This window comes from Balearica regulorum, chromosome 3 (genome assembly GCF_011004875.1).
Source record: "Balearica regulorum gibbericeps isolate bBalReg1 chromosome 3, bBalReg1.pri, whole genome shotgun sequence".
Taxonomy (NCBI): Eukaryota; Metazoa; Chordata; class Aves; order Gruiformes; family Gruidae; genus Balearica; species Balearica regulorum.
The window spans coordinates 4,562,875-4,582,796 of NC_046186.1; the positions used below are offsets into that span (position 1 = coordinate 4,562,875).

Here is a 19,922-nt window from a genome sequence, read left to right on the forward strand (position 1 = left end):
CAGAAGGGAAATTTATCACTGTCTCCAGCTCCATTCGTGCTTTATTCCCTGAGAAACTCTCCTGACAAGCTTCGGGAGAGAAGTTTAGCGTGGTGGCCTTGGCTGTTCTTGCGCCTTTGTCCTTCCCAGGGAAACCGGACTGGGGACACCATCAGAATCTGAGCGGAGGGCAGGGACCGGGCGTGGAGGCAGCGTAAGTGGAGATGCTGCATCAGTAGTCGAGGACACCGACCCTTTCTTTGCGACAGCCTGATTTCGTGGTCCCAACACTCTTATTACCACGGATGGAAAAATTTTAAAGTCCTTTTCCATTCTGTTCCATTTTTTAGAAGTCTTGTTTAGATGAGGTCATTATGCCATTGTGTCCCCTCAAAGCAGACTGTGCCTCTTCCCAAACAAAGTCCAGCACTTTTGCCATGTATTTAGCTGAAACTTTGTCAGTAGCAACACCATGATGATACAGGGCATGAACGTAAGAGCCTGTTCCCTGCATTTTGACTAATAACATATACCTCTCCGCCTAGATGAAAGAAGCTACACTTCAGATTTAACACCATGCTACATTCACTTTGTCCGGATTGTGAAAACTGCGTGATAAAGAAAAAAACATCAATGCCCAGAGAGTTTTGGTTTAATACTGTACCTATTTACAATCAGCATCATTAAAACAGAGGTCATTTCAGTCCTCTAAAGTTGTAGATAGTCCTGCTGCAAAGAATGCCCCTGCACTTGCAATGGGTGCTGACAGTGGCAGGTGACATTACAGAGGCAATTCTGCACTTCTACCCCAGACTTCCCTCCATCCAAGACAATCTCAGCTCAGGAAAAAAAGTATTTTTAATCAGTTGAACCAATTATTAATTTTAATCACTTTTAATCAATAATAAAACACAAAAATATTTGTGAGCTGTGCACTGTGCTCTACAGAGCCTGTGCATTCCTCAAGAGATCAAACATTTAATCAAATGCTTCTTGCTTTTCCTCCATTAAGCAGTGTTTTGTATCTGTGCTGAGTTTGAGATTAGAGATCATAGACAACATGAGAGAATTTGTTCTGCTTTACTCACATATTAAAAAGAAAATCTTCCCAGGGGATAAAAAAAAGAAAAAAAAAAAAAACAAAAAAAAACTATAGCAGGGGGATTCAAGATAGGGTGCAGAAATCTGCTAGAGATAAGGTACGCTTTTTTACCTTATTGAAATGTTCGTCCATTCAAAACATATTATTACCTAAGTGAAACCATTAATTTGCACACCTCTGTTACACCATGAGTTCAGATCCTTTTTCCCTTTCTGGCGTCACTTCCATAGGTTAGTTTTCCTTAGATGCTAGTTATTCTGTGTGGTGGTTGCAGGATACTTTTTGCCTTCTGTGATAGCATTTTTCCTTTCAAGACCTTGACTTTAACATGATGCATTAAAGCAGATGGCTCTTGAACAGAAGGCTAAGCTGCCTTGAATCCCCTCGCGTTCACTGGGGGTAGGAAACTGCACTTAGGCACTTCCCATGGAGCAACTAATGTACAATGACTTGTTCCTTCACTTTCTTATTCACAAATAGAAGATGACCATTAGATTTTAAAGACCTAGCAGATGGGGAGGGGGGAACCCAGAGAGCTGAGTTCAGGGAAAGCTGCTGTGTCTTTCATAGAATGTACTTCTTTCTAACAGAAATGCATCTATTTTTGATTTAAACTTAAATCAGTTGCTCCGTATTCTGCTGCTGATCTTAATGAGGAAAATGTGATGTAAAGGGGACTGAGAGTTATATAAAGTTAAAATATATATATAGTATAACATAATATATAATGTAATTAATATATAGAAAGTATAGCTTATTATCTCTATATATACTCTATTAACTATATATCAGCTTGTTTTTCTTGATGGGGAGAGGTCTGTGGGTCACTACAAATACAGAGGCTTTTTGTGGGACGAGAGTGTCACCTTTTTTAAACCTTTGACTATAAAATTGAAACACCCCTTCCAATTCTGGCCCAAACTACAACCGGGAGATTGACTGGAGGAAGAGAAGCAACCAACAACAAAATCAGCGTGAATTTCCACCCTGGATGGGGGAAAGCCTGCAAAGTTTGGCAAGCTGAGAAGGCTGGACCCAGATCTGGGCTTTTGTAGGGCTGCGGGCTGAGCCAGGCAGGGACCCTCCTTTTGGGCTCATCTTCACTTTTCCCGCGTGTCTAATTCTCTTTCATCGCGTGCCGGGGATGTAGTGAACTGATCTTAGCATTTAAATGGTCGTGCCGCCCCGCGTACCCGCTCCCGCGGGCAGACATTCCCCGTCTCGTTCGGCAGCAGCGCGGGAGATTAACTGGCAATAAAGCAAAATGTTAACAGCTGTGCGCAGCTCGCGACGGGATCGCGCAGTAGTTGGCTGCTGCCTTTGAAACTGTTTGTTCCTGGTGTCAGTTTAAAGAGGTTTTCCTGTGTGGCACCTTTAGTTGTGAGTTATTTTCAGGTGTGGAGAGTGTTTTTTGTGTCAGGCTCGCTGGTTTATGCAAAGGCAGTGAAGGAGCTGGGAAAATCTTTCCCCGTCCTTTCTGGGGTGATGTAACTTGACAAAGTGACTGGGTAACCTCTGATTAAAGGAAAATGTTTGGAAATGTTTGCATTTATGGGGCAGCGCACAGGGACGGTGCTTTTTCTGCAGTGTAATGTAGCAGGAAAGAGCAACAATGAGAGTTTCCATAGACCTGTGTAATCACACGGCCCTTCCCATCCTCAGTCACATACTCCTTGCTTTCTTGACGGTGCTGTTCAAAGATATTTAGGTGGAAATGCTTTAAGGTGAAAACTGTAGTTTCACAAAACATTCAGCAGGACTAGGTCACTTTCAAGGATATTTCCTACTAGAGAAAATAAAAATTATTCACTTTGTCCTCTCGTTCAGATGATGTCAGATTTTTTCTCCCCAAAGGGAGAAGGAAAAGGTGTTTAGGTCTATAATTTTGCTTTCATCTGGACTTTCATAGTGTTATTTTTAATATTATATCTGTCTCATATCAATGTTTCAACACTAGTGAAATGCAATGTTTTTATAGAATAAAAAAAAAACCTCCTAAATCCCCACATTCATATCATAGAATCATAGAATCACAGAATGGTTTGGGTTGGAAGGGACCTCAAAGATCATCTAGTTTCAACCCCCTGCCATGGGCAGGGACACCCTCCACTAGACCAGGTTGCCCAAAGCCCCATCCAACCTGGCCTTGAACACTGCCAGGGAGCCAGGGGCAGCCACAGCTTCTCTGGGCACCCTGTGCCAGGGCCTCAGCACCCTCACAGGGAAAGAATTTCTGCTTAACATATAATCTAAATCGACTCTCCTTCAGCTTAAACCCATTACCCCTTAATGTGTCAGTACAAAGAAGAAGAAAGTGCAATGGTAATTTTTTTGGTGTGGAATTTTTGTTCTATGAAGATGTTGAAAGTTTGGCCTCATTTGAATTTGGAGTGAAATTACATCTGGTTATCTGTAGACTTGAATTTCATCCTCCAGAACCCACTTATAATGGGAAAGCATCACCCCTGTTTTACATGAGAGGAGGAAGAAGCCAGGGAGCTGCTGAAGTCGTGTCTGCACTGGGCCTTGGATGAGTGGGCCACCAAGCAGAGCTTGTCCAGGAAGGACCTCTACCCAGAGCCAAGCAGATGATAGTGCCACAGGGAAGATGGCACATGATGGCTTTGTGCGCAGGGACCTACCATGGTTCACGTGAGGGGACCAAGTAGGTCCAAATTTCCTGTCTCTGCCCATTGCTTGCATAAAGCTTGTGCCTGATGCTGGGTTTGGTCCCACACAATGGGGACATCAGAAAAGCTACAGGTTGAGCCCACACTCAAACCCAATTTAAAATACCCAGGGTAATCCTGAGCGCCCAGCACTGAGGCTGTTGCAGATTGCCTGTGCAGCAGTCAAAAAGCTGATAAACTCCTGGGTGTCCCAAGGGTTAATGAGCGATTATAAATTAGAAAGGACCTCCTATTTTACCTCAGGGCATGAATGAAAAGCTTTCTGCACTGGCTGTGTTGGGAAGCAGCAGAAAAGCTGTCTGCATCTCCCCGGGAGCTGCCCACACACAGCAGTTTGTCCTGCAGGACTGTATGGGGGTGGAAAGACATCTCCCACTTTCAGAGCAGAGACATCCCTATCTTTCGGAGATGCATAGCAGGAAAAAACCCAGACTCCTCTCATTGCAAAACAAGTTAGAAACATTGTGCAAATGCCTAGGGAATATACCAAGGACTGGAATTAGCAGAGAGCAAAAGTAAGCTGGAAAGCTTCAAGTCCTGAGGGCTCACGGTTCAGGCATGTGTTTTTAAACGCATATGAAAAGGTAGGGAAGCAGCTCTCATGCTTCCTTTTCTGATTCCCTACACTTTATGGCCAGTGACTAGACTAGTCACTGTAAGAGTTGAGGTAGCTGGGACATTTTCTTGAAAAAAGAGTCTTCATCAAATCCAAGTTCATGAAAAATTTTCTCCAGGTTCTTAATTAAGAATGTGGGACTCTAAGGTCCATTTGATCATAGAGAGCTGTAGCAGCACAACTGTGTTGTATCCTAAGGATGCTTTCTGCAAAAGATTTTATATTCTTTTTCACTTAAGGAATTTTATACGTTATTATTTTTTGGTTCATTTTATTAACTGAAGCAGCAACAGCAAAAAGTCTCTGTCGTGGATCTAAAAAAGTATTAAAAAAAAATAAATCTCTTTTTTGAAGCACCCATTTCCAATGGATGTATTGCTATTTATCACTTTGACATTTGGACATTTTAGGAATGGCCAAGCTAAGTATGAGTAGGCAGTGCAATTTGGGTAGGGAAAAGGGAATAATAAGGGATTATGACAGTGGAGAGGAAGCTGGATTCCTTAGGCAGTCTAACAAACATCTGAAATGCTGCAGTAAATTGTTTTGTGTTTTATAACTGGAGACTTTTATACTGGTGGTGTGAGGATTTTTTTTTCTTTTTTTCTTTTTTTTTTCTTCAATCATACCTATAATCCATTGAGTAACATTTTTAACTCTGTCTCTTGCAAAACCCATTTCTTTTTTGTGGGAATGTAAACTGCTTGTTTCTTTTCACTTTGTTCATGGGAATTGAAAGATATTATTCTCATTTACACTAAAGATTTACAACATAGCTGCAACAGATTGACAGATTATCTGCAGTATAACTTGTATAGTCACGGTAAGTAGATTGTGTGTCTGAGCCCTGCAGTTCTTGTAAATTCCTTTTGTGATATAAAGGGATCTCATTACCTCAACTTTAAAGCGCCAGTAAACTGTCAAAAGGTATAAAAGAGCTTTATAGTTTGTCAACACTACAAACAAACTGTGTGCTCCTAACCTGAGTTAATTAATTTGTGGTAAATAGGAGAGAAGATGATATGCAGCAGGATCCTGGCCCTGTGTAGTCAGAGGAGAAGGGTTCAAAGCCTACTGTCCCATGCAGAAGAGGAAGATTGTTTAAAACATATAAACAACTTTTTGGGAGAAAGATCAACAATCCCATGGCAGGTTTAGGGCTGGAACCAGTCCTTCTAAAACCAATTAAAGGAGTCTAAGTTTCTACCAACACTCCCATGCAAAATCCAGACTCTCCAGCTCTGCTTAACTCTGGATGTGCCTCACACTGTTTGCTGTCAGGCTTGGTTAGGAGGTTCCCTGGGTATCTAAAGTTAGGTGAGAACATGTACTCCAAAAAGTCTTGGTTTAAGGGCAGGGAAATCTGTTTTCTATCTAAGCAACGTGCCATCTAGTCACTGAAATTCTTAGATCTGGAGCACCCCATAGGTTTAAGGTGAAATTCATCTAACTGAGTAGAAACGTGTGAAAAGCAAGAGCTTTTCAGAGCAAACTGGTGGTTAGGGAAAATGTTAGGCAGTGAGATCTGGGGTTTCAAATGCCTTCTGGTTGCCATTGGAGTAAGAGCATGAACATGTCTGTGGATGCAGATTGCAAGAGGATAAATCAGACACAGAAGAGTGACTGGGCTGAATATACTCCAGGGAAGGACTGTTGTATCTTGAAGCAGCGTGTTCTGGAAACAAACAAAGTTGAAAGATTATGGCCAGTAACTCTGAAAATGCTGAAAAAAACCGACAGCACCACAGGACAACGTTATGAAAGAAGCTGAGCTGTAGAATGAGAAGACCTAAAGGCTTTCTGTAGAGGTGTTGCCACTGGATTTATGTGTTGCAGATTTGCAAGAAGGTGGTGATCACAAATCCTTGGAAGAGCTGAGCATAAGTTTTGTTCAAATACATATTGACCCCAAGACAGCCTGTGGCTTGGAAAGAGAGTTGAAGAAAAGGAGGAGAAGCAGAGGTGGCAATTGAGAAAGTCATGTGGAGAAACTTGAAGGTGTATATAACCAGATGACTGATCATCAGTCTTGGAACACAGCACCCAAAATACTGTGTGGCTGGAAGAAAAAAGAGGTATCAGTGGCGTTGGCTGACATTCAAGAGAAGTCAGGAGTCCAAAGGAATGTTCTCCAGAAGGAAAACAGAAGACAAAAAATACAGATTGAAGGAAGACTTAGAAGAAGGCAGACCATGAAGTGGGACCTATGCAGCAGAGCCTGACAGGAAGACCTGGAAGCATAAAAAGAGACATGGAGGCTAAATCCGTGGATAGAAGAATTGAGAGCTTGGATAAAGCAGGCTGAAAAAATCATGCTGCCTAAGGGTGCCTGCTCAAGCCAGAAGCCTTCACAAATAAACTGAGAACTGGTTGATCAGTCAGTTTTCTCTGCTGTGCCCCATACATTCCTGAATCTATGGGAGGAAGAAATGCAGTAAGCCAGGAGATGTAGCACCAGACAGAGACACAGCAAGGAGGAAGGGAACACGTTGGAAGGAATGACAAGAGAAAGGGCAAGGCTGTGAGATTTAGGAGTTGACTGGAATCATCAGGTGGGAGAGATTGGGTCAGGTGAAGGACAGGAGCTATAAGAAGCTGAAGAGAAAGAAGTGGTGGATCAACAACAAAAGAAGTGTGCGGGCAGTGGCTGTTGGAGACTGAAAACAGGCTGGAGTTAATGGTCACTCTCTGTTCAAAGAAGACCTGTGTTATAACTCCAAGTTATCCCTTGGAGAATGAGATCAGTAACACAAGGTAACTGCAGTATTAGCATCTCATGGTGTCCCAGCAGAGAGCCGAGGGTGTCTTAAGGGGCTCTGACCTCCTTTTTTGGTTTTGATCTGCTTCTTGGACCAAGGCAAACTAGTCACTTTTCAGTTTATCTGTTTGAACTGACTCAGTTTCCCCTTTTCATAAAATGATACAAGACATTCATGTTGCTGCAATTCAGCCTCCTGCTCTGGGGCTGATATCTGAAGAGTGAGTAGTAACTGAAAATGCTAACAGGAATCTAAGTGCTGTTTTTTCAGATGTGTTAAATTATTTTTAGTTGGAATGGGAGGCTTCATTTTTGACAAACTGGGCTGGCTCAGAGGAAACTCACTTCCCAGCTTTATTCCAGAAACTTATGTAACCCCAAACAAGCCACTTTTAGGCCTTCTGCATCTTCTCCGCACCTTCCTTTGTGTACAATGAGATTAATAACTTTGTCTTGTGGAGGCCTCACCCATGTTTGCATAGAGTGAAGCACCCAACCATAGGCTCCTCAGATCCATGAGTGCTGTGGCAGGACTTGTCTGTAGCCAGTGGAGAAACTCCCATTAGGTCTGGCCCTAGTTATCTGCATGTTCAGAGCGTCTAGCATGGTGGGCCTTCCTTTAGTACAAATAATAGATGACAAATTATGCACCTCCTTTAGTGACCAGTGTCAATCCAAGTTTCTTGTCTGGTAGAAGCTGGAAGACATTTTAAGGCAGTGGGCAGGAGGTGATTTTTTTCATAAATGTACAAGGAATGGGTAAAATGAACACTTCAACACTTCATAACTGTCCAGTCTGACAAACAGAGACTTTAAAGGTTTTTTGGTTTTTTTTGTCTGAAGCAAAATTTCCCACTGGGATCAGGAGTGGGATCTGGAGCAGCCTTTCTCAGCTGAGATCAATACCACTGCTTTTTTTTTTTTTTGTCTCTCCCTCTCTCCCTTTCTGCTCTGGAGTGCTGAGAGGCTGGCAGAAAAGCTAGACACGTGCTTGGGGTTATAAACGAGAAAAGGGAATCATTGACCAGGGGATCACAGGTCTGCGCGTACCTTCAGGCCCGAGGAAACTTGTGGCTTTGTGGGGAAAGCCACTAGTCAGGGCAGATGGAGTTTCAAAGGTTCCTTGGCCACTGAAATGCTTCTGAGTCACTTTGGGGAAATCCCCCTGCCTGAATTAGGAGACAACTCTCCTGAGCCTTTCCTGGGACAGAGAAACTCCTCCAGACGGTGATTCAGAGTGTGTAGGCTCCCCAGGAGCCTATTTTTCCCATTGACTATAGGACTTGTCTCCTAATTAATCAGCTTACAGCTGCCTCTCCCTTGCAGTCATTTTTTTTACAGCCCTCTATTTCAGTGTTTCCAATTGTAGCAGCTTCTGCTTTCAAAGCAGGGTCATCAGAGATAGCTCTCCAACACCCAGTTTAAATTTTCAACGCCCACTGAAGCACCCAATGTACACATGGAAGAGGAAATAATATTGATGTCTTTTGTGATCAGAGGATTGTAAAAAGTGACCTAATTTATCTAAACCTACAATACTCAGTCCAATCCACATTGTCTACTGTAGACAGACTTTCTTGTAACCCTGGAGATAAGTATACCCTGACATACCTTGCTGAGTTAGCTGAGTTTTGATGTGATTCTGAGACATTTCTGTAAAGGTCAAATTCTCATCTCCGGTTGAACCACTTGGGACTAGGTGAAATCAGTTAGTGTAATCATATAGCATCCTACATTGATTTGGAACATGTTTTGTGGTAGAGGCTGTAAGAAACTAAATTTTTACTGTTTTTCTTCTTCTCTACTTGACATAGAAAAGAGAATGGCGCTGTACACATCAGAATGGCCTTGTTCTTAATATTTTTCCAAGTCTATACAAGAGTGCCTCATCACATCATGCTTCCAACAGGAAGCATAAACCAAGATCCCGGTGCCAAGACGTTCCTTATGCTATGATTTGTGATTAATTCACTTTGGAATTTGTTTTCAAGTCACTTGCATTTCTGGGCTGCCATTTGACAAGCTGGTTCTGCTCTGCTTGGTGTTTAAAGGTGTTTCAGTCAAATTATTTAGTAAAATGTTCAATTCTTACTTTGCTTGCAATAGCATTTTGAGTCTAAAGGCTCTGTCCTGTCCCTTTAACATGAAGGCACTTCTGCTTTAGATCTCAAGATCTGTTTTTTTTTTTTTTTTTCCAATCTGAGCACAGTTAATTATTAAAAATGAGTTCAATAATTGAGAAGTTATACAGATTCATCTATTTTTCAGTACTTTTGAGTGTTTCTGCTTGCAGTACTTTTGGGGGGAAGAAATAATTTAAATATACTGCAGCTGTTGGTCTTTTAAACCTTCTACTTTCAAACAAGTCATTTATTTACCTGTTGCACAGCCCAGTCCCAATCACTGTCGGTTATTTTATGAACCCTGCATGTTTCATCTGAAATAGAGTTTGTTTCCAAGGAGAAACAAGAAAAAGGGCTCTGGGCCTCCAAAGGGTGGTCCTGCAGACAGACTGCAGAGACAGGGGTCTTTGTTCCAGGGAACCCCTTTTAGGTATTCATCAACTTTGTAGAGAGCTCATCAGTTCTTTGAAGTAGAGAAGCTGGAGAAGAACTCTGGGAAATGAAGGTTGTCTCCTAGCTGGAGATCATTCCCTCCTGAGATATTCATCAACTCATTTCACCTCCCCATTTAAAAAAATGGATGTAGTATTGCCTCTGAGAAGTGGTGTACCCTCTCCATTCAGCCCACCCCTGGAAGGTGAGCAGAAGCCTGGAAACTTCTTCAAGAAGCAGGAGCAATTTGATTTGGCTGTCTGACATCTGTTCATTTACCTGACTGTTAATATAAAGGACCATTTCAGGCACCCTGAATGGTATCCAAGGTGTCTTCGTGGGTCTGGCAGATAGGACACGGGACTTGTATCAGACCAATGCCTTTCTGGAACAGCAGCTAGAGGCCAATCATACATCCAAAATGACAGGTTTAGGCATCTGAAACCAACCCACAGTCTCCAAACTAAGTCAAGGCAACTGCAGATACCACCACTGATAGTGATTTGCTGGGTGTTGTGCTCTTTTTCAAGCTATCTTTATTTAAATCTGTTGGATACTGAAGTTGAAGAACATGGGGGTTGCATGTTTTCCTGTAGTTGGAACTATGTGAGGTATAGGTCACAATATTATACTTACTTTCCAAAATTTAAAAAGTGAATTTTCAGGGTTAATAGCTGTATATTTGTTTTTGAAAGGGGAAAAGGTGATTTTAAACAGCAATGGGTGATGACTGCTTGAGGAACAGCGTAATACATTTCTCTGTGAGTGTGTGGGTGTATGATGGGCTCCCATCAAAACCATAAGGCTCGGAATATATTATAGTTAAGGCAAAGCAGCTTCAGTTATGGTCCCTCCTTAATAACTGACCTGAAAAGTATCACTGACCAAACCCTGTGTGTCACTCCTGCTGCTTAGGGTAGAGGAGAATCTGACCTGTGGATGGTGTTATATGTAGAAACATAAATGGGAAAGAAGGAAAGAGGACTCTGATATAAACTTTTTTTTTTCCCCTAATAAAAATACGCTAAAAGTATTGGAAATTGGAAGTAGATCTTCTATACAAAGAAATACCCCACCTAAATCATCAGGAAAAAGGTAAAAGAAACTGTGGAATGGGAGACAGAGAGGGAGACTAGGAGAGCACAGTAAGAAATAAAAAAAAAAAAAAAAGAAAAAAGAAAAAAGAAGAGGGGGACAGTTTGGATACTTTGAATACTCTTCTTTTAGAAGAAAAAAACTTGAGAAGATTTTCCTTAAAAATTCTTGTTTCGGAGCTTGGAAGTGGAAAAAAGCCTGAAACAAGCCTTTTCCATTAGAGCATATTTTGAATGCAGAATGGTTGTTTGCACCTCCTAATGACAAGAGTTGTTGCCCAGCAGTGTTGCTGTAATATGTGTGTGACAGATGTACACAATGGGAGTCAGTCATGTCTGGCCACAGATGCACGCAAACACACATGTGAACACATGCACACAAACCAGCACTGTAAACAAAATGTCCAGAACTGGAGAAAAATTGTGTGCTGCTCAACATCCAGATGGCTGCTGTCAGTCGTTTGCTTTTATGTGAGTCCTAAAAATTCACGAGGATCACTCAATGAAAGAAGGTAAATGAATAAAGATGATGAGGCTGCTGCTAGTAAAAGAATGCACATAGGCTGATATCAAGAGGATTTTTTTTTTTTTTTTTTGAGCTGGCTAAGACTGTGTTGAGGATGAGGTCTCACAGGGAAAATCTTTGATGTCTGTGCTCATGAATGGTGCAAGGTGGGCTCTGGCTCTGGCTGCATTAGAAAACAGTGTGTCCCAATAGAAGCAGATCTGTAGAGCGAATGATGTAGGTGCTGAGGATGCAGGGTCCACATTGTATGTGTTTTCAGGGCTACTATAGAGTCATTCTAGTCTGGTTCCATTAGCACCTAAAGTGTATTACATATCCTACTGGATTACAGTGTCTGCATTAGTTTTATCTGAAGGAAATCCATTTGATATATTCCAAAACAGTTCCATGGTATGAACTGAAGCACATTAAGTGAAGGATATCTGGGAGATTTGCTTAGCTATTGTGTTGGTTTTGCGTGGCAAGGTTTTGGTAGCAGGGGGGGCTACAGGGGTGGCTTCTGTGAGAAGCTGCCAGAAGCTTCCCCTGTGTCTGACAGAGCCAATGCCAGCCAGATCCAAGACAGACCCGCCGCTGGCCAAGGCCAAGCCAATCAGCGCCTCTGTGATAACATATTTAAGAAAGAGAAAAACAGCTAGAGAGCGCTTTTGCAGCCAGAGAGAGGAGGGAGAAGATGTAAGAACATCTGCAGACACCAAGGTTAGTGAAGAAGGAGGGGCAGGAGGTGCTCCAGGTGCCGGAGCAGAGATTCCCCTGCAGCCCGTGGTGAAGACCATGGTGAAGCAGGCTGTCCCCCTGCAGCCCATGGAGGGAGGATGAGGGGGTGTAGAGATTCCACCTGCAGCCCATGGAGGACCCCACGCCGGAGCAGGTGGAGGCACCTGAAGGAAGCTGTGACCCCGTGGGAAGCCCACGCTGGAGCAGGCTCCTGGCAGGACCTGTGGATCCGTGGAGAGAGGAGCCCACGCCAGAGCAGGTTTGCTGACAGGACTTGTGACCCCGTGGGGGACCCACGCTGGAGCAGTTTGCTCCTGAAGGTCTGCACCCCGTGGGAGGGACCCACGCTGGAGCAGTTGGTGAAGAACTGCAGCCCGTGGGAAGGACTCACGTTGGAGAAGTTGGTGCAGGACTGTCTGCTGTGGGAGGGACCCCAGGCTGGAGCAGGGGAACGATGAGAGGAGTCCATCTCCTGAGGATGAAGAAGCGGCAGAAACACCGTGTGATGAACTGACCGTAACCCCCATGCCCCGTCCCCCTGTGCTGCTGAGGGGGGAGGAGGTTGAAGCTGGGAGTGAAGTTGAGCCCGGGAAGATGGGAGGGGTGGGGGGAGGTGTTTTAAGATTTGGTTTTATTTCTCATTCCTCTCCTCTGTTTTGCTTGGTAATAAATTAGATGAATTCCCTCTCTAAGTTCGGTCTGTTTTGCTCGTGATGATAATTAGAGAATGATCTCTCCCTGTCCTTATCTCGACCCGTAAGTTTTCTTTCATTGTACCTTTTCTCCCCTGTCTAATGAAAGAGGGGAGTGATAGAGCAGCTCTGGTGGGCACCTGGCCCCCAGCCAGGGTCAACCCACCACAGATATAAGTTGAGAATTTCAATTCCAATTTAAGAAAAGAGAACAGATAATAAGCCAGAAGTATCTCAGCTAGGTTGAGATGCCCATCAACTCACTGACACACAGAACAGGTGCTCAAATATACTTCAAGATGACAGAGTATACCTTCTGTTTCTGCTGTGCATTAATTGACTTGGAGGTACTACTCCTTATTTCTGTCTTCATTAAGGAAAAGACTGGAACACTAGAGTATAAGGAACGAGAAAGTGAAACAGGAAATGGAGAGAGAGAAGCTTGCTTAAAATAATTTGAAAATGATTTATTGGATGCAACCTCTACCCTCAGTGATTTCTGGTGTTATTACTTTTCTATAGTACAACCAGGGAGGACAGTAACTTGCTGTGGGCTAAAGGTAAATTATGATCTATTGCAAAGGAGGGAAGGAAAAATATACTAGAGGTGGGTGTGTGAGGCTCATGCTCTCCCCTGATGGTGTTCAGTGTGTTGGATCTCACTGGACCAATCTGTTCCAAAGCCTGCTAGGGAAAAAAAGTATGTCAGGAGTTAAAGCAAAGATCATGAAGCGAAGAAAGGAGGGTGAAATGGCAAGATGTTTCATTGCTGGGGCTTGTTGCAGACAGACTTGGTAGTATGTCCACTGAAGAGGAGAGGGTTTGGGAATCTGTAGTTGCAGCCTTGCTACTGCCTTCCATTTGTGGCCTAAGGTTGCTGATGCAGGGGGGCGCATCTTGCAGTTGTCCTGACCAGTGTATTCATAGAATCAGAATCATCACAGAATGGTTTGGGTTGGATGGGACCTCAAAGCCCATCTAGTTCCAACCCCCTTGCCATGGGCAGGGACACCCTCCACTAGCCCAGGTTGCCCAAAGCCCCATTCAACCTGGCCTTGAACACTGCCAGGGATCCAGGAGCAGCCACAGCTTCTCTGGGCAACCTGTGCCAGGGCCTCAGCACCCTCACAGGGAAGAATTTCTGCCTCATATCCCATCTCCACTTCCCCTCCTGCAGCTTCAGACCATTCCCCTTGGCCTGTCACTCCCTGCCCTTGTCACCAGCCCCTCTCCAGCTTTGCTGGAGCCCCTTCAGGTACTGGAAGGGGCTCTAAGGTCTCCCCGCAGTCTTCTCTTCTCCAGGCTGAACCAGCCCAACTCTCTGAGCCTGTCTTCATAGGAGAGGTGCTCCAGCCCTCTGATGATCACACTACTGTAACTCATCCCCATCCATAGGGATGTTAAGTGACCTGCAACTGAACTGAACATTAAAGTTGAAAATACTTTTTCAGATCTAGCCAGACTAAAACCTCACCAAGAATAAGTTTCAGCAGTGTTTTCTCGCATTCAAGTTTTCTGGGAAAAAGTCCCCAAAGTTACAACATTCAAAAGAGTATGTGATGTTATTTCCACTTTTGGATGAAAAAAGCTGAAGCAAATTCTTTTCACGTGAAACATTTAGTTCTTAAAAAAAAATAAAAATTAAAAAATTGGGTTTTTGATGGGTTTAGTTTCCTTAATTTTAAAAGCAAAACTGATGTGGGCAAATGAAAAATGAGGGAGTTGTTTTAACTCCTTCACAAATGATTTTTTAAAATAATACATTGACCAAGATTTGATAAAAATGACAAAATATTTTTGTAGGTGAGAATTCACTTTTCAACGACCAAAAAGCCTTTATTTAAAAAGACAAGAAACACAACAATTTTTGTGTTAGGTGTTGCCATACATTTCCTTGGGACCTCCAGGTTTTGTTCCTCTCTATGTAGCTGCAGTCGAGGGATACTCCTTGAGAAACACCACCCATGCGGGAGCGTTTTACCTGCAGAGTATGCTAGCCCTGGAAACTGCTTGAGATACATTTCTATGCACCTGTAGAATCCTGTTTCCATCATCACATAATCTTATGCTGACCCATTCAGATGCAACATACTTGTCAAGTGGTAAAAAAGACCATCAGATTTTATTTGTTTCATTGGTTTTTGTCAGCTGTTTCAAAGCTAGCCATTTTAGTCTTGTGTTTGATTTTGCACCCCATTGGTTGTGCTGCATGGCCAGGTAAACCACTTAACCCAAGACTTCAAAAAATGACCCCTCATTTTGGATCCTCCACAGTGTCAAAATGACATCATGTTGCTAGCTGAGCAATCTGTAGTCACTCTTCAAAGTTTTTGAAAGTGGTGATATTTGTCTTTGCATAAGTCACCGAAATGTTACTAACAGAAGCATATGTTTTGCTGAATGCAAGTTAATTGTAGGCTTAGATTCATTGCATGTCATTCTGGACACTTGACTGGGGAATCTGATAATTCAAAGTGATTTTTGCACTCAGAAAAATTATGGGCCTTGCAGAGACTGCTTTTCTCCGTTGGTTATAAAGGGTGCTTAGGAAGAGGGTGTTTCTCACATAGGGAAGGCACGTTGAGGGAACGAAACTGAGCCGCAGCTCCCACTGCCTGTTGAGCATACTTCAGTGTATTTTTTCAGCTTTTTGGCACCAATAGAGACAAAAGATATGAATGGAAGATGTTGCTTGGAAAGCGCTGGATTTCTGATCCTCTTTTGTAGCATTAATCCCATCTCTCCTACACAGCTTCAAAAAGAAATGAATGACTGTGGGATGATCCAAGTGAGACAGTGTTTTCTAAGCATGCTGCTCCTGTTTTTTTATGTTGATTGACTTGCTTTTCATTTTTTTTTTTTTCAGGCTGGATGCCTAAAGTAGCTTTCACAGACTTGAAATCATCAGCTCGTGCTAACGACACACGATTAGTGCTCCAGGAACCTGTTGACTGGCAACCTGGTGATGAAATTGTGGTTGGAAGGACAGGCCTTGGAGACGCACAGCAGCAAGAAGAAATGGCTGTCATTGAGTCTGTGAACAACACGGAGCTGTACCTTAAATCACCGCTCAGGTATCCTTTCAAGGGTCAAGGGGATTTCTGTAGCAGAGAGCTACACCAGGGGAAAATTTGGTCAAAGTGAGGATTTGCTGTTTCCTGTGGGATGTAATAACTATATAAATCCCTTTAACAAAGGTGGTCAGGGATATTTCGGTTGCTTGCTCCCCCTAAAGCTAGTGAACGTTCAATCCTGAATGCTTCTGACTATGTTTAAATTCTGTATCATAACCATGAACTCAGAAAACCTTTGAAGCAGAAAACACTGATGGCCAGTAGAGTCCAATGGCCTCAGCACAGAGTTGACAAAGAAATTTCCTGCAAAGTTAATTTCTTGAAAAAGTGCTGCTTTTTTTTTTTTTTCTTCCCCAGAAAGTGTCTGACTTCTGTGGGGGAAAAAAAAAAAAAATCCTCCCTTCTTGACTGATTTACTTAAGCTGATTAACAACACACTCAAAGTGAATTACTTCAGTGTGGAAATATTGCTTCCATGTTTCCAGTGAGTGGTAGTTTCAGTGCCCCACTGCCTTATGCTCTCTTCATCTTCTGTGCATGGAGATCTTGGACAAACTGTACTTGTTATCATCAACACCTGGAGCCTCAGTGTTGAAATGTGTTATCTGTTTGGGAGGCAACCCAACTCCAATGCCTGGGAAAATTAATGGTATCATTTTCAGAAGTATTTGGGGCTTCAGAAAGAAAGTACTGATGGTTTGGTTTTCACCCAAATATCTTGGGGAAGGGCATTCAAAGTCTGAACTATTTTGATGTAAACATATAATCTAAGGAAAATTTGTGAGCTTGAGAGACAAAAAGATGGAAAGAAACTTCAGCCATGGAAAAATACATCTAACCCATATAGGCAGACACATTGGATGTGCTACTGTCCATGGTGAGATGGGACTGAAACCAGCTCTGAATTTGGGCAGTTGGGAGTCATAAGCTTGGGATAAGCATCATTCTTGCCATCTGGCAGGTGCGGATACCTTTGTACCTTTCTTGTGTCTTTCCCTAGTTACTCCCACAATGTTGGAGAGGGATGGGTGAATGGCCAACGCCTGCCTTTGAGAGCTGTGGTGGCACTGATTAGCAGAAGGGTTGTTGTTCAAGGAAATGTCACGATGGAGAGGATGTCACACCTCAGACAGTGTGTAAAAGCAGGTGTTACAAAAGGTGAGGAGATCTGTTCTCACAGAAACGTACCGAGGAGAAAAATTTCTCCATTAACATCACATTGTGGTATCACTGTGCATTAGAAATATTTCTTAATAGGATAATTTTGAGACATACCAGCGCCAGGAAAGCGAGTTTATCTTTCCAAACATTGTTTGACATTGAAGTGTGAAGTCTTGGGACTAGAACTGCCTTTCATTGCAATATCTCAGATGTATTATTTTCACATTGTTGTTTCAAGCCATCTTGGGAAAGACCTTTTAGTTTTTCCTGAGCCTAAGGGTGTAGAAAAGAAAGTATCTTCTGAAAGCATGTTTCAGTGTACATAATATATTAAATTTTTAATTGTGTTTACTATTTAGTCACTTCAAGAAGAAGGAAAAAAAAAACCAGCCCAATGCTGTTTGTACTTTTAGTGTAAAATATTGAGATGTTGTTTAATGTTTAGGGATACCAAGAAAAAATAACTGGTGATGGTTTCCTGTAGAATATAGTAACACTGGTGAAACAATGCTATGTGTCTCAGTCCTCCTTTAGTTTTACCTGTATGAAACACCATGAAGTTTGACAGGTGGCTTCCTGATTTACACCAGCTGATGAGGAAGCAGAATCAGACACAGTGATTATAATTTAAGGAGAGTTAGGTTATCTGGCAACCCAGGTGTAAGGCTTCCTTTAAAAATAAAATGCCTTGGGCTTTCAGACTGTGACACAAGACTTCATTTGATATCCAGCAGCCAACTGCTTATATTACTCATGGATTTATGGTCCATTTTCTGTGGAACTCATAAATATAGTCTCTGAAATGTGCTAACCATTTGAGGTTTTTATTTGAGTTACAGAATAGGAGGATTTCTCAGAGGAGTCACCAGAAGATGAGTGGGCAGTGTTTTTTTGTGGTTAATTTACATTCTTTAAAAGAAAAATGAGCATTACTGAACATAAGCAAGCAGTGCTGGAATTTGAAATCCCCTCTGCACCTCCACCGAACAAGCCAAAGTTGCACATTTGTAGCCTGAATCCCCTCGTACCAAAATATCCTAAGCACAGACCCATGGAAGGATGCTTTTCGGGAATATCAGTTCCTTCCCCAGCCCTATGATTTACTTTCCTTGCCTTCAGACTGTGGGTAGTAACAGTTCCTCACTCATCTGCAGTAACAGTGGGGAGAGCAAGAGTTTTAAAGAAATTTCAAAATGTTCTCATTTCAGTTTAGTTCAGTACATCCATGCCCAATCCCCTTTTCAAGAACTTCACCCAAGGTAAATCAATGTCAAATCCATCTTCCCCATGCACAAGACTATTTAAAATCGAACACAAGGAACTTTCCAAGGCATAAAACTACCACAGCTTCCTGCTGGTTTTAATATATTTTCCTCTAAAAATGTCCAGATTCTTAGGGGAGGAACCATGAGAATATTTAAAGGGAGTATCAAATATGCTTGCCTGTGGCTATTTGTCTTTGGGCCCATGTTTAAGATCGCTGCTGGAGATGGAGTCTCACTGAGTCAATGTGGTGGGTCTCACGATGTTCCTTGGGGCACTCAGCACATCCCAAGGTCACCACGGAGAACTAGCACTGACAGCTCCCACCGGGTTGTATTCTAGGTGGCTCCAGGTGTCTGTACAAGCGAAGTGAGAGGCAGCTGGGGTCTCGGGACCTGGGGGCTATCATGGTTGTGGAGGCCTTCCAGGGAGAGGCGAGTCGGCTTCGGATGGAAGGGGTCCAGTTCCACCACGTGGGCCAAGCATTTCAGCAGCACCGCAGTGCCCTGACTGTTGCTGGCAATGCATGGATGGCAGGTGAGACAGCTGCACTGGAGGTGGGCCCAAATGATCTCAAATGTCCACCTTTTCCTGCCCAAAACTGGGGTAGATGTCCGCAAAACCTGCTCAGCTCTCAGGTCAGTTGACAAATTGAATACAAGAAAATCTCACCTGTAGTCATCCCAAGTGAAACTTGATGGAGTGCTTTAAGCTGCTTTAGTTCCTTTGCATCTCTGGACAGCTTCTTCCTAAAATGATATTTCATTTTTATGCCACACCTCTCAATTGGCATGCTACTTCTAGCTCTGGAAATCAATGCACTAGTGTACTGTGAAGGACCCCGGAGGTGGCTCAGAGCTGTGTGGTAGCAAAGGCCAAAATTTAATTCTATCACCTGAAGATTAGGGAACATATTAAGTTCTTTTGACTTTGTCACTGAGAAGTGCAAAATTCATCTTTATGGAGATGGCAATGAGGGGTCTGAAGACTAGTGGTGATAGGAACAAGTTAGGTGGGCTCAAATATTTTTTTAAGGGTACTAGAAAGGACTTTCCCCTTCAGCTAACCCATACTTATGCCTTTCATATGCCAACCATGTCCTGGGCTGCACCAAAAGAGGCGTAACCAGCAGGTCAAGGGAGGTGATCCTGCCCCTCTACTCTGCTCTGGTGAGACCCCACCTGCAGTACTGCATCCAGCTCTGGGGGCCCCAGTACAGGAGAGACATGGAGCTGTTGGAGCGAGTCCAGAGGAGGCCACGAAGCTGGTCAGAGGGCTGGAGCACCTCTGCTATGAGGACAGGCTCACAGAGCTGGGATTGTTCAGCCTGGAGAAGAGAAGGCTCTGGGGAGATCTAATTGTGGCCTTCCAATATCTGAAGGGGCTACAGGAAAGATGGAGAGGGACTGTTTATCAGGGAGTGTAGTGACAGGACAAGGGGGAATGGGTTTAAACTAAAAGAGGGTAGATTTAGATTAGATATTAGAAAGAAATTCTTTACTGTTAGAGTGGTGAGGCACTGGAACAGGTTGCCCAGAGAAGTTGTGGAGACCCCATCCCTGGAAGTGTTCAAGGCCAGGTTGGATGAGGCTTTGGGCAACCTGGGCTAGTGGAGGGTGGAGGGGTTGGAACTAGATGATCGTTGAGGTCCCTTCCAACCCAAACCATTCTGTGTTTCTATGATTCATTGCTAAG

The 19,922-nt window shown here is 43.1% G+C and overlaps 1 protein-coding gene across 10 annotated transcripts in view; it reads left to right on the forward strand.

Moving 5' to 3' along the window:
• Positions 1-19,922, forward strand: part of PKHD1 (PKHD1 ciliary IPT domain containing fibrocystin/polyductin) — a 272,265-nt gene that overhangs the window by 106,330 nt on the left and 146,013 nt on the right. For all 10 annotated transcript variants that reach the window (XR_012834978.1, XR_012834977.1, XM_075750415.1 and 7 more), the window contains 3 exons: positions 15,596-15,803; positions 16,804-16,961; positions 18,570-18,764. Coding sequence is in view for 8 of the 10 variants with exons in the window: in XM_075750415.1 (XP_075606530.1) it covers positions 15,596-15,803; positions 16,804-16,961; positions 18,570-18,764 (561 nt within the window). In the remaining 2 variants the exon portion in view is untranslated. The remainder of the gene's footprint in view (positions 1-15,595; positions 15,804-16,803; positions 16,962-18,569; positions 18,765-19,922) is intronic.